Raw genomic sequence first — 15,961 nt, 5'->3', positions numbered from 1 at the left:
TTCTTTTTCACAAAGATATTTGATGACATTTTAGATTTTCTGAAATCTAGTACAAATATTTTTAGACCATAAAATTGTAATCTCTTTGTCAAAAGAGATGACAGTACATTGATTAACAGCCTTAGACCATTTTTTTCAAGTTTAACCCTTTTTCTATTGGTGAAAATATGCCATGAATACTCGATTTGAATGTTATTCTCTAATAGAAAAATCCACTTAATAATTTCCCATTATATATTTCAATAATAAAACCTATTCAATAAAAAGTCAAAAACTAGTCCCTCCAATAATAAGTCATGAAAGTTAAATACTTCATGTTCATCCAATACAAAATCATTAGTTAAATATTTTATGTTGTTGGTAATAAAGATATAAAAAAGTTAACATGTTATCAATAAGTAGTTGAGTGCAATGGTAAGACATGCTATACTTTTAAGGAGAAAAATAAATAAAACTTTGCTGTCAATCAATTCCGAAAAGGATAGACTGCAACTAATATAGGAAAAGTTAGTATTAAAAATATTTACCAATTTCTAGTGATACTAGTAAGATGAGATCTAAATGGAAAGAAAATTATGGTTAATTCGTTACATTTGTTTCTAAATTCAATAAAAATAATGTTAGGAATGTTCAGAAAATATCATAGTCGTAAAGTAGAAATATAGTCGAACTCCTATGAATGTGAAAAATGGATTGGATTAGTCGCTCGAATCGTCTAGTTTTGTTTGTTTGATGTGTTTCCATGTCGGTATATGCATGTCTGAGCATATTAAACTTACATGCATTGTTTTTTTTTTCACAATATCTAAAATTATTCATAGTCTTTCCCTAACACATAAATATGAGGATAATGCGCATCAACACACTTGAATCCACGTCCTCTTACATTGGAGACAATACATATGCCAATCGAGCTAAGACTTAATTGGGAGCTTATATATTGGATTTATTGTGTTTTGTATATGAAGAAATCAATAATCAAGATATTTATTTAAGTAATCCTTGTATATATTTTTAAAAATATTTGTAATTAAACAATATCATTTATCCTTGAATCCGTGCCTATAGGCAAGGTTTAAGCAGAGCCAATAAATCATTTTCAACCTATACATATAAACATTGATTGAGCTTATGCTTATTAATATGGAAATTATGAGCCTAATTAATACTGATATTTTTCCCTCCACACACCAACTTTCGTTTCTATATTTCCAGATTTGTTGAAAAAAGTGTCCCAGGAATCATTATTTTTTCGTCCTATTGAACAATTTTTTTAAAAAATAATAATAAAATTTAGTAGATATTTTATTGTACGTAAGTGGTGATATTTATCGGTCTGTCGATGCACGGAAATAATCGTGTGGCTGGCTAGCTAACTGCTTTCTTAACTCAGCGCAGCGAATGGAGCCGCGGCTCGGCGCGACGCCCGCATCTCAGCCCCGACAAAGAACACAAAATATAATTTCTCTCCCAGGAAAAAAATGGGATTGAAAAAGAAAATACAAATATTTTTAAAAACTTCTTTTGATTAGAAAAGGCAAATACAAAAACCATTTGAATTTAGTGACCAGATTTACAACGCAATCGTGCAGAGGGTCCCATTTGATATGTTTATGGCCTCCACGAGCCTATTTAAACGCCTTCACCCTCCCCCAGTTTCTTCATTTTCTCAGTGAAACAAAAAAGAAAATCCAGTCAAGAATTTTCTTTCTTGTTTTCAAGTAAATATTGAATCTCCATTGTTATGGCGGCTTCGGTCGATAATAGACAATTCAGGGGGCTTGAACCGGCTTTGAACGGCGTGTACACCCCCTTGAAGCCCGGTCCAACCCCAACCCACCGCCATGTACACCAGGTTTTCCTCGACCATGATTATGAATCCTCCAGCGATGATGATGATAACGAGATCGAATATTACAAAGCCATGGTCGTCAAATCCAACAACGAGGTTGAATCGTCGATCTTGGACCCTCGAGACGAAGTAACCGCTGATAACTGGATCGAGCGGAACCTTTCCCTGGTCCGTCTTACAGGGAAACACCCTTTCAACTCTGAACCCCCTTTGAACCGTCTCATGCACCACGGTTTCATCACCCCGGTTCCTCTCCACTACGTTCGTAACCACGGTGCGGTCCCCAAAGCTTCGTGGGATGACTGGACCGTTGAAATAACCGGTTTAGTTAAAAGGCCGATGAAGTTGACGATGGATCAGCTCGTGAAAGAGTTTCAAAGCCGTGAGTTCCCGGTTACCTTGGTTTGCGCCGGGAACCGTCGTAAAGAACAAAACATGATCAAACCAACGGTGGGTTTTAACTGGGGAGCTTCGGGGATTTCCACGTCGATGTGGAGGGGTGTACCATTGCGTGACGTGCTCAAACGATGTGGGATCTACAGCAAGAAACATGGCGCCCTCAATGTGTGTTTCGAAGGGGCCGAGCATTTGCCCGGCGGCGGCGGATCCAAGTATGGAACCAGCATCAAGAAGGAATTCGCCATGGACCCAGCTCGGGATATTATCTTAGCTTACATGCAAAACGGGGAACTTTTAACCCCGGACCATGGCTTCCCTGTTCGGATCATCATACCAGGGTTCATCGGCGGGAGAATGGTGAAATGGTTGAAACGAATCATCGTTACAACGAAAGAATCTGATAATTTTTATCACTATAGAGATAATAAGGTCCTTCCTTCTCATGTTGATTCAGAGCTAGCCAACGCTGAAGGTATTAAAAGTGTTTTTAATTTTTTTTACTGAGCAGTAAAATTATTTTGCATGGGAAATTCGGTGTTTTGGTAATGAAAAATGCTGATGTAATGTTTGCAGCTTGGTGGTATAAGCCGGAATACGTCATCAATGAGCTAAACATCAACTCGGTGATAACGACGCCTTGTCATGAAGAGATCCTACCAATCAACTCGTGGACAACTCAGAGGCCGTACACTCTGAGGGGCTATTCATATTCGGGTGAGTTCAAAACTTCGTTTTTACAAAGTGAATCTTCTGGTCTTTTTCCTCCAATTGGATTCCAACTGTACGCACTAAAGTCCCCGACATGGTTGGCTGTTAACTAAGGTCCATGCACCTCTGTAAAACTGGACTAGATTTAAGGTCAAAGCTAAGTAGTTGGATTGAAACTTGTGTGCTTGTGACTGCAAGTTGTGGGCGATGAGAATCGGCCTTTTTTATGTTCCTTTTCCCCTTTTTTTTGGAAGAGTCCTGGAAATGAAGTTAATCATCCCATAGCTAAACGCGCTTTATGTTGGTGTAAAATTGACGACAGGCGGTGGGAAAAAGGTAACACGTGTAGAAGTAACAATGGACGGTGGTGAAACTTGGCAAGTGTGCACATTGGACCACCCCGAAAAGCCTAACAAATACGGTAAATTCTGGTGCTGGTGCTTCTGGTCGCTTGAGGTCGAAGTGCTTGACCTTTTGGGTGCCAAAGAGATAGCGGTTCGAGCCTGGGATGAGACCAATAACACCCAGCCCGAAAAGCTCATTTGGAATCTTATGGTAACACCCTACACTTCACTTTTTTTAACATGTTTTTAAAAGAATAAACTGCTCTATATTCTTGTTCTCTGTTCCCCACCAATGGAGTTAATGGGTTTAATGATTCACATGTAACAGGGAATGATGAACAACTGCTGGTTCCGTGTAAAAACAAACGTGTGCAGGCCACACAAAGGTGAAATCGGGATTGTTTTCGAGCACCCGACACTGCCGGGCAACCAATCCGGTGGATGGATGGCTAAGGAACGACACCCCGAAAACCCAACCATAAAGAAGAGCGTCTCTTCTCCTTTCATGAACACTGCCTCCAAAACATTTTCAATGTCCGAGGTCAATAAACACAACTCTGCTGATTCGGCTTGGATCGTTGTCCATGGTAACATCTATGATTGCACTCGGTTCCTCAAGGATCACCCTGGTGGCACCGACAGTATTCTTATCAACGCCGGAACCGACTGCACCGAGGAGTTCGACGCCATTCACTCCGACAAAGCCAAGAAAATGCTAGAAGATTATCGAATCGGCGAGTTGTTGACGTCGGGTTATATTTCCGACTCGGCGGGGTCCTCGCCTAATACTTCCGTGCATGGAGCATCCAACATGAGCTTTTTAGCTCCTATTAAAGAAGTTGCGCCCACAAGACCTGTGGCGCTTGTTCCACGTGAGAAAATCCCATGCAAACTCGTCGAAAAAACATCCATCTCCCATGACGTTAGTCGGTTCCGATTCGCGTTGCCGTCGGAAGATCAAGTGCTCGGATTACCTGTAGGGAAGCACATATTTTTGTGTGCCACCATTGATGATAAGCTCTGCATGCGAGCCTACACCCCAACCAGTAGCATCGGTGAAGTTGGCCACTTTGATCTAGTCGTCAAGATTTACTTCAAAGGGGTGCACCCGAAATTCCCTAACGGTGGCCTCATGTCACAATATTTGGACTCTCTCCCCATCGGTTCGTCACTAGACGTGAAGGGTCCTTTGGGCCACATCGAATACACCGGTCAGGGCAACTTTTTGGTTCACGGCAAACCCAAGTTTGCCAAGAAACTAGCAATGTTAGCCGGTGGGACGGGGATCACCCCCATTTATCAAGTCATCCAAGCCATTTTAAAGGACCCCAAGGACGAGACCGAGATGTATGTCGTGTGCGCAAACCGAACCGAGGACGACATTTTGCTGAAAGAGGAGCTCGACGATTGGGCTAAGAAGCATGATCGGTTGAAAGTATGGTACGTCGTACAAGAATCTATAAGGAAAGGATGGCAATATAGCACAGGTTTCATCACGGAAAGTGTAATGAGGGATCACATCCCAGAGGGCTCCGGCGACACCCTTGCGTTGGCTTGTGGACCGCCGCCGATGATCCAGTTCGCCGTGCAGCCTAACTTAGAGAAGATGAAGTATGACGTCAAGGATTCTTTGTTGGTATTTTAAGGAAAATTCGGAGATGTTTAAATGTTGTCTTGTATTCTTATTAATTTTTCCCATGGCGTAGCAAAGTTGTTGGGAAAACGATGTACATAGAGAAATCAAGGGTGTTGTAGTTTGAGAGAAGGAAAATAAAAATAAAAAAGTCTTCTTGTATCATGTTCTATAAAGAAATGTATGTAAGTGTAACAGACATATTTTGTTTATGGATAATAAGAATTATTAAATTAATGAAAAACACTCGTTTTTCCTTCCAAACAAAAATCAGAAAACATGATTTCCCAATGAAGACAAAAGAAAGTGGTCATTGTGGATTTCCCAACCTGAATTTTATTAATAATTATATTATTTCATACTATAAATTTTATTCATACACGAAAACTAAAAATTGAGAAATATAATCTCTACACTACCATTTATGTGTTTTCATAATCACATGTGTGCGAAATAAGAATAGCAGGATAAGGCGGATATTGTCGAATTAACCATTGTGTTTTTCTCCCATCTCGTATATTTATTATTTTTCCTTAATAAATAAATATAAAAAATCATTTATAAATATATCACCAACATATTTTAATATTTATTGTATAATATATTGTCACCTTTTTTATATTTTTAAAAGCTAAAAATAAAAAATTACAATAATAATTGTTGTTTTCTATTTTTTATATTCAACCCTTACCAGACCTGGCAGTTCACTCCGCGTAGACCTAACAGAGCATGACATATAGACAATTATACAAAGTCTCTTGTTCACTGTCCCAGCAGGCTTCACAAAACATATCAGAGACCAACAAATGATATATCGAGTGCGCCATAAGTCTTTATTACAAAATACGCTCTAAAGAGTACGCCATAAAGGTGATTCATTCAGAGTACACTGTAAAGGCTAACATGATGCCACATAAACATCCCAAAATTGTTGTGTTTGCCATATGGATTTGCCTAAACTCACATTGAGTGATGTTTTCCCATCATCGCCTTAGGACACATAAAGAACCCTATTAGATAAAATGTTATTCAATAGTTCTTTTTTCAGAGTATGTCATGGCCATAGACTTTTTCCTTTAGAGTTTCATATCAGAGTTTGTGCTTACAATCCTGACGGGCTTCCTTATTTACCCCCGCGGTGAATCGACTCACTTTACAAACTCTACGAACCAGACATATCCTGTACCAAAATTTCATAGTTTCATAACACTTTTCATATATCCTATAGAAGTTATTTTCAAGCAGACTAACTCATATATTAATTTAATCATAACTTTATTCATATAATTGTATAAGTGTCATATTCATACCATACTGTCCATGATTTCTAGTTTCCAGTTTGATCACTTTCATATAGATATACTTTAGTATGAACAGTATATATGTAAGTCAAAGTAGAGACTCACTTGATTCTTACTTACTGCAGTTCAAAACTCCAGACCCAAGTATCCATCTCGAACCAACAGAAACCATTTCTTAGAAACATAACTTTACTATTACTACTCTAATACATACAAATGACTTATCATATCAATCGTTGACAATCTCATGTAGAAACCTTATACTTACAGTCTTATTGTTCAATTACCACATACAAATTTACTCATTCAAAATTTAATATGTTGGGTTGAAATGCATACCATGATACGAAATAATAATTTATCATAAGAGAACCATAAGTTCTAGATCATTGATGTAACATACATTCAGGTTTAAGGAAGGTATCAATAAATACCACTTAAGAAAGAAGAAGAAGAAAGAAGAAGAAGAAAGAAGAACCATTTTAGAACTCATCTCTCACATATAAATATGACTCCACTTATTTAGTGAAATTTAATAAGTGTAACATGTAACGCCTTAAACGCGATTCGGTCGAATCCGGACCTCGGGTGTTACTACTCTATTACAGACTTACACTTGATTTACTTGTACAAAATTTCAAGTATTACATCCTGTTTACTTAATCTTTCAACCAAAATATAAAAGAATGTTCAACAAACAGCTACAATCATTGTACAATAGATCTCAATTATAAGGACTTGTAGACAAATCTTATAACTTGATTATATTATTTGAATTTATTATGACAAACTCGATCACGCCAACCCAAACTCGCTTTGTATACACAATAGCCTATTTTGCCACTCCTTTGGCGTAGCCCTGGCATCGTCCCTCCAAGCGAAGACCCTTAAAGACCCACTTAAAACATAACACACATAGAGGTAAGTTTGAAGGAACGTAGTGAGTTAACCCTCATTTACTTGGATCATTCTGGTGCGTTGCTTTCAATGTTTCAATGAATGTCTCATCGCTCTTTATTCTTCATTTTTCCTCTAGCGGTTACTTTCTCAATTACCATTCTTTAACTCGGGTTCGTTTCCATATCTTACTCTAGGGTCCTTTTCCTTCTCTTCAGCACCTTCACAACCTTACCTACATTCCTCAATCTCTAAGACATACTACATCAAGTTCTTGAAAGAGACTTATACACAGGTCACTAATACTCCCTTTCGAGCGTACAATAGTTGCATTCATCTTCAAAGTACGTTTTCGTTTCTTCGTCATGTTTCCTTGATTCCTTATCTTGGTAAAATCTCATTCATATCATATACTTCACCAGAGTATTCGCAGATACAATTCATACTTAACAATTTTACTATTTTCATTTAAGGACATTATAGATCATGACAGATACACAATACATAGTTCATTGTAAAAAATTGGGAACCTTTTCAGATTACGCTACATAAGTAGCCCATCTTGTATGCACCATAGAGGTTGTTTCTTCATAATCTGTCGCAAGGGCGTCTCTTCCTCGCGCTATTATTAGGAACTTAATTTTAGAGATTTCCTTGAAACGAATGCCACAATGGCCATTCTTTAGAATACGCCATAAGGGTGTTCCTTTTCATAGATCGCCACAAAGGCTTCCATATTCATAGATTGTCACAAAGGCTTCATTTTTCTGACGTATTCATAATAGAGATTCACCTAGACTCACATTACACGAGGTTTGCCCCTCATCATCTTGGGTTACGCAGAAAGCCTCATTAAGTAATAACATTCTTTCAGTTCTTTCCATATGATGCCATAACCCTCTAATTATGGTCTTACATGATATGGTCTTTTCATATGACACCATAACTCACCAGCTATGGTCTTACACAATTATAATGTCATGATCATGGATTTTTCCTTTCAAAGATCGTGTTTAAACCTTTAGACAACTTCGAAAATAGACATAGACTCATCATACATTAACTTATACATGAAAGACATATTCGTGTTTTTCTAGACATATATACACCTTTCAACCCTTCAGATACAAGCATCATTTAACCTTAGATTCCTATTACACACTTAGACCATCAGATTTTATGCAAACCATACACACAAGTCAATAAATCATACATTTCTTATCATAATAATCCCATCGGACTTTCCTAGCATGAATATCATGGTTTTATCTCTTTTCATCGAAGTTTCTCGAATACATAACACATATGCAAGGTTCAGCTTAGGGACTCACCTGACTTTCACCGTTTGTAGCTCCAAACTTCAGGCTTTCCTTGATCAATTGGTAGCAACTAATTCTACAAGATAAAGAAACTCATCAAGATCTATTCATATACTTATTTTTTTGTCATCTCTAACAATTGAAGTCCCCAAAATGCCTTATCATACAATTTACTCAGTTAAACAGATTTGCTCACTCATAACATAATTTGTAGAGTCGTGAATTTTACCTTATCATGGAGCATTCTTAGATAAAGATACAGATCTACAACTTAGTTTTAGTGAAATGAGAAAACACTTAGGTTCATTTAGATCTAGACTAAGAATACTTCTTAAAGAAGAAAGAGGAACAACTTCCATTTTTCTTAACCTGATTATCTAGATATACAACCTTTGTCCCTATGGCAATCATTTTCAATCCGCAATGCTCATGGTTTACAACTAAAAGAATATGTATGAAAATCTAGCATTATATATATTGGGGTCCAATCTATCGTTCGTTCCTAGTCATCACGTTAGGACGTAACCAAGACCGTAAACAACCAACTCGGCGCATAATCCCTTTTGGTGATAACCCAATTACCCAAAATACATTACTAAGCTCCTTCTCTTAACAATTTATCCTTTCTAAGACAATCTCTCGCAATAATAATGCCTGTCATGCTTTCATTTTTACACGCCAAAAGCATCTGTTGAGCGGATAGCACTACACCACTCAGAGTACTACTCGGCTTACCCGTCAATTTTAGAACTCACCAAAATCGGGTGTTACATCACGCATTTCAGAAATTGCATTTTTAAGGGCTACAGTTTTCGAGGAAAATATAAATAAGCACCTCGCAATCAAAATTATCAAGCTAGGCTAACTAGTTGATTTCTAACTAAGTTACTTAAAATCTAACTAGCACAATATTCTAGACAAATCAGACGTACTATACCTTTGGCGAATACTCATTCCATACTTACCCATTATCAATTAATACGAACTTCTCTTTAATATAACAAAATATCATGAAGTCAAATTCTTACTGACTCAAGTGAAGTTACTATATGCCCACGCGTATACGCCAAAATAATCATTTGGACGGATATCACCACGCTAGACAGACTATTTACTGCTATACACCCAAAACTTTAGATCCGTCAAATTTGGGTGTTACATTTTTAACTAATACTAAGTGGTATTATGTGGTCGAATTATAATACAAAAATACAACTTATATTAGTAGACGAACCTAAACATGGTCTTAGTCTAATAAAAAATGAACAAACCGATTGAAAAACTATTATGTCATTTATCAAGTCCAATTGTGGAGATGATTTGTCTTAGGCATCGAAGTGGATGACTCCTAGAAAATAAAGACATAAATGTGACTGACTAGACTGACAGTACATCAAATTAAACCCAAGAAGAATAGATCTTAAAGTCGTTTATGGATTTATTCACTTGTGACGTTTATAGTGTAACATACCTTAATCCTAAGTGAATGACGAACTATGAATGCGTGACTCGTACACTTTGATGTAAGTGAAAGCCTAAGTTCGAATAGATAAGGAACTGAAAGCTAGTGCACTAGGTGTACGACTTCTGTAGTATGTAGCATTGTTCACAAAAGTGAAATTTATAGCTCGAGACATAGGTAAATGGTATCCTCTCGTTGGCATTACATGGTTGATGGAAAGTAAACGTGGCCACGGGTCGTTCATCTTTGTGATGTATGACTTAATCACTATTTGATAGTGATTGACTTTTCATGAAGGAAGATGTAATGTTACCATAAGATAAAATATGATCATATTGGGAGAATGAATATTATTCCAAAAAAATTAAGGATATCCTATGAGAGTAACACACCTATGACAAAGTCATTGGACAAGCAATAATCGAGTTATTTTTATATTGGTATGCCATTTGGGAGAGCTCAGTCGCGATATTATAGTGGAATGACTTCGTGAATAAATGAGTTTCTAATTAGTAGGCGAAAAGTTGGAACTTAATTTAAATCATTTGAGCATCAATTGCATATGTCCAATTGGTCTCTCCGGTAGCTCGTTAAAACCAAAAATGAATTGCATTTGAATCAAATGAACAGAAATAAATAGAAATGGTGAAATGAAGAAATAGGAAAATTTTGGAAATGATTAAGGTTTTCTCCAAAATGAAAATGAAAATGGAGAAAGGAAATCATTTGGAAATAAATGTGGTTTTCTTCAGAATGAAAAAGAAAATAGAAATGAAAATAAAAATGAGAAATGAATTCATTTAGAAATGAATAAGGATTTCTCAAAAAATGATTGAAAGGTTGAGTTTATATTTTTGAGTTATTTAAAGCCTAAAAATAAAAATAAACTATACGATCATAGTGAACAAGTTGAATGATGAAATATTAAATATTTTTTTTTTCAAAAAATTTATTAGGGTAAATTCGTTGTTTTTTTACCAGTGATAAAATTGGGATAAGAAAATTATTTAATATCAATATTGAAGTTTATTTTTTAGAAACATAAAAACAAATATTAAGTTGGATCAAATTATAAAGTATTAGGTTAAAAGCCTGAGAAGTACTTGTAATTGGATCCGATATGGAATAGGCCCAAAATCCCTTATGTAATAAAGTGAGATGGTAAACCCAAGTATGTTTAACTAGGGTTGTCGCCCATTACATCCTATTAGAATTAGAATTTTGTTTTTCTAGTTGAAATAAACTTCTCTAATTCAATAAGGGTTCTACCTTCTTTCCCTATAAATAAATGGCACCGATAAGGCTATTAACACAACTTTTAGATATTATTATTCTGCCTGAAAATAGAGAGACTTTTATTCTCTAAGAATTAAATATATTTTTCGAAATAATGATTTTGTCAATTTCTATTTAAAGAGAGAATTTTCGTTTTCACCCTAAAAGAAAAGGAAACTATTTATATTTTCTGTGTTTGCTTTGAATTGTTTGAGCCCACACTCGAAGCAATTCGTGGTACGAGAATAGTGAAGAAGATCGTTTGGTTGAAAGCCGAGAACGACAAGGATCCGTCTATCTAAAAGCAAATGTATGATTTCGATTTAGGGTTTATTACTATAAATATCACAAACCGGGTCGAGTTTCAAAAATATGATTTTTTACTGTGCAAGAAAACCATTTTCAAACTGAATTTTTTCAACAGACAACACTCATTGTCTCTACCAAAGTACTTGTTACTGCTCTTTCAGTGTCTAATCAGCATCCTATGATTAAAACAACCAAGGTTATTGTTTTTAAGCCTAAGGTCTACAAGGTTGCTACACACGAGGAAGTTGAACCTGTGGATGTGCATGAGGCGATAAAGCATCATGCTTGGCAGCAAGCTATGAAAGAGGAATTAGATGCCTTTCTCAAGAACGGTACTTAGTCTCTGCAAGTGTTGCCTCTAAGAAAGAAACCTATCTGATGTAAATGGTTGTTCAAGGTCAAGAGGAAACTCGATAATTTAGTAACTTGATATAAATCCAGGTTGGTGGCAAAAGGGTACTCTCAAGTGATAAGCTATGATTATTATGAGCCATTTAGCTTGGTTAAGAGGTTCAGTACCATACAAACTGCTTTAGCTCTTACGGTTAATCATAATTGGCCACTCAAACAACTAAACACAATAATGCATTTCTCAATGGGGAACTTACTAAGGACATCTACATGTGTCAACCTCCTAGGTTTGAGGTTGAAGGTCATAATGGTCAACAACTTGTATGCAAGTTACACAAAGTGTTATACAGATTGCGATAGGCTCTTAGAGCTTGGTTTGATAAAATTAAAAGTTTTTTATTCACTCATTTGGGATTTATATATTCTCGGGCTGACAACTCCATGTTCATTTGATCTTATAGTAATGCTAAGCTATTTGTTATGGTATATGTTGATGATATCATTGTTGCTAGCACCAACAAAGCAGAGATTTCAGCTCCTGTTACACAATTGAATTCTGTATTTTCTCTCAAAGACTTGGGTGAGCTCAATTATTTTCTTGGTGTGGAAGTTCAACGTGATGAACATGGGTTACGATTACATCAGCGAAAGTACATTATTGATCTACTTGCTTAAGCCTCTATGACAGATGCTTCACCCACTCCCACTCCAATGGTTGGCACTCCTAAGCTCCAGTGATCTGAAGATCGTCCTCTAGTTGATGCTCATTTGTATCGATATATAGTTGGTGCCTTACAATAGTATGTCTTACTCGCCCATACATTGCATATTCTGTCAACAAAGTAAGTCAATTTATGAATGCTTTCCTAGATGTGACTGGCAGGTTATTAAGATGATTCTCCGATATCTCAAAGTCACGTTGGACTTGACTCTTTTCTACAAATGGTTCGACTTTTTAAAACTATAACACTTTTGTTGATGTTGATTGGCTTCTTGCCTTGAAGATAGTTTCTCTACGTCTGGTTACAATTTTTTCTTGGGTGGTTGTCCAATGACATAGTGTTCCAATAAGAAAGTTGTAGTCTCTTAGTCAACATTTGAGGCAGAATATTGAAGTGTGGCTAATTATGTGTCTAAATTATTGTGGATTGAGCAACTACTAAAGGAGCTTTAAGTTGATTGTGTTGGTTTGCCTATTGTGTGGTGTAACAATACTACTATAATTTCTTTGACAGCAAACTCGATTCATCATGTTCAAGTGAAGCATGTAGAAATTGATGTTCACTTTGTTAGGGAACGAGTTCTTGCAGGTCAATTGGTTGTCAACTATGTTCCTTCTAGTGAACAGACTGTTGACATCCTCACCGATCCCTTAACTCAACCTACGTTTGTTTAATTTTGTGACCAACTTCGAGTTGCTAAGGAACGAGTAAAATATTAGAGTTACTAGTCAATGTTCAAATGTTAACAATTGTTAGGTTATTGAGTCAGTTTTAAGAAATTGGTTTGTGAATGATTATTAGTTTGTTAGTCCTAGTACTCTGTATATAAGCTCGCTTGAACTAGACTTAGAAATCAAGAGAAAGAAACATTTATTTTCTTATTCATTTTGTTATGCTGTTTTTATTGAGATGCTTCCTCAGTCAAAGCTTGTTAACAGATAGGATAAGCAAACATTATTTAAAAGTAGGGATGAGTGTCGAATCGAGTCAAAAAATTTTGAGTTAGTCGAGTTGACGAATCCTATTTTAGCAACCGAATTCAATTTGAATTTTTTTTTGAATCGAGTCAAATCGAGTCAAAAAATTTCTTGTCGAGTCGAATTAATGAATATTATTATTTATTCTCAATGTTCCGTTTACATGAACCGATTATTTTACAAGTAGACGAAGTCAAACTTTTAGATTAATTTTGAGTAAAGGAAAAAGGAGAGTGGGGCGATTCGGGAAGGAAAGTAAGACTAATGGGTAAACATTTATCAAAATAACGTAGTTTTGCCTTTTAACTTGATAGTTTTGGCTTTTAACTTTAGAAAAGGTAAACATTTATCAAAACGATGTAGTTTTATTTTTTTATTTGAATTTGTGGATAACTAGAATTAGGGGTGAGCGTTCAATTGAATCGAGTGAGACCTTTCGAGTTAAATTAGAAAATACAATATAACTATTTCAATGTTAGAACACAAAAATTTGAAACAATAGATATTTGAAAACTTTTTTAAGCAAAATAATAAAAAAATAAGATATTTTAGTATGATAAACTTGAATCATTAATCACTTATTTAGATTCCAAATTTATTATTGTATTAAATTTTTTATACATTTTTTATATTTTTTTAAAAATTTATAATTTTTTTTAAAAATATAAATTTTAGAATTTCTATAAATATTTTGAATTTTAAAAATTATTTTCAAATTTTGAAAATTACTTTGATTTTTTTTTTGTAATTTTTGTTAAGAGAGAGACCAATTTGCTTATTTTCAAAATTGATAGGGACCAAAATAGTATTTGTACTAATCCGTTATTCGAATTATTCAAGTTATTCAAATTGTAAAAATTTAACTCGATCGAATTCGAAATCTAAAATTTCTTATTTACGTTGACTCAAATAATTCGATTCGATTAACTCAAATTTAATTTTTTTTTAAATTTTTTTAATCAAATCGAATTTTACTCACTCTTATTTAAAAATATTTTATAACCTTCAAAGAGAAAAGTCCATCTGCCCCGTCTCCCCTACTGTTTAAAAAATGGCTTCTCCTATCAAAATTTGGGATTTATGGAGGGGAAGTGTGATATTAAATAAGCGTGAAATAGATGGGACCAGGGTGGGTTTAGAATTGAACGCGGCGTTCGAGAGAAGGATGGTATATTGACTGACCCTCTAATTTAAATACAGCTAAATGCATGCATGGGGGTTTGGTTCTTGGAACGTCCAAGGGTCACCCCTTTGCCTTTGTTTAGTTTCCGCGCTCCCTTCCCCCCTCTTTTCTTTTTGTCCTTTTACACCCTTTTTATATTAATAATACATGTTCCAATTACCAAGTTGGAATCAAACCAGCAGATCATTTCATGATGTCCCTCACCTCATCTCTTCCAACCCTATCTTTCTATACATTTTTACCTTACCCCCAAATTTATATTTAATAATTACATCTATTACTTTTATAATGTTTTGATAATTTAACCCTCATATTTCATGATTCAAAAATATAAATTATACACGTAAATCTTGAGAGTAAATTAAAAAAATTTTAATTGTTCAATATATATTAATGTAAATTTATATACCTGAAAAGTATAATTGATAAATTTAACGATTAAATTATTAAAATATCAATGATAAATAAAATGTATGTGTATAGTAATTTATATTCTGGTGTTTATAACAATTTTTGTTGGTTAAAATAAATTGGATTCCTGGGAGCTGTACTGAATCTCAAATATTTTATGAAGTTTTGTACATTACTTGTTTTGTCAGTATACATTTACATGAATCTTAATCTAATTATTTTAATCCAAGTTGTCGAAACTAAACCCTAATTTAAATTATTCATTTTTTTAAAGTTAAAAGGTACAGAATGATGAGAGATAACATATTAAATTGTACCATATTTTCCAGTTTATGCACTGTGGGCATATGTTGCATCAATCAAGCAGATTCTGACAAATGGTTTTGAAATTGGACCTTAGGGTTTATATAATTCACACTGTTATGGTCGACATCCATCATTAGATGATGTCCTGAATAAAATATCGTGTTATTTAGTAAAAAACCCATAGTTTTTATTTCTTTTATTTGTTGCTACAATGTTTTAATTATATAAAATTTTGGTAGATACACAAATTTTAGTACAACACTTGCACTTTTTATTATTATTATCAAATGCAAAAAAGTGGCTTTGACTTTTATAAAATAATACACTTTAATTTAATTGAACTATCTGGTGATGATCATTGTGGTCCCAAAATAAAAATTTTTTATTTAAGCCTTTTAAAATTTTAAATTTGTAATCATAAAATTACACTTTTACTATTTAAAAATGGTAAAAAATTTATTTAATCCTTTAAAATTATAAAGATATAAGTTATTAAAATAGTAAAAATATAC

General features: G+C 34.7%; 1 protein-coding gene across 1 annotated transcript; it reads left to right on the top strand.

Annotated features, from left to right (window-relative positions):
* The first annotated feature begins 1,744 nt into the window (after positions 1-1,744).
* Positions 1,745-4,948, top strand: LOC107910262 (nitrate reductase [NADH]-like). The gene is given in 4 exon segments (NM_001327033.1): positions 1,745-2,723; positions 2,825-2,965; positions 3,282-3,514; positions 3,632-4,948. Coding segments are annotated over 4 exon segments (2,670 nt in total).
* Positions 4,949-15,961: the final 11,013 nt, after the last annotated feature.

The sequence above is a fragment of the Gossypium hirsutum genome, chromosome D02 (assembly GCF_007990345.1).
Source record: "Gossypium hirsutum isolate 1008001.06 chromosome D02, Gossypium_hirsutum_v2.1, whole genome shotgun sequence".
NCBI classification, from domain to species: Eukaryota; Viridiplantae; Streptophyta; class Magnoliopsida; order Malvales; family Malvaceae; genus Gossypium; species Gossypium hirsutum.
Note: the sequence above shows the minus strand (reverse complement) of the source record. Positions and strands in the feature narration are given on the sequence as shown.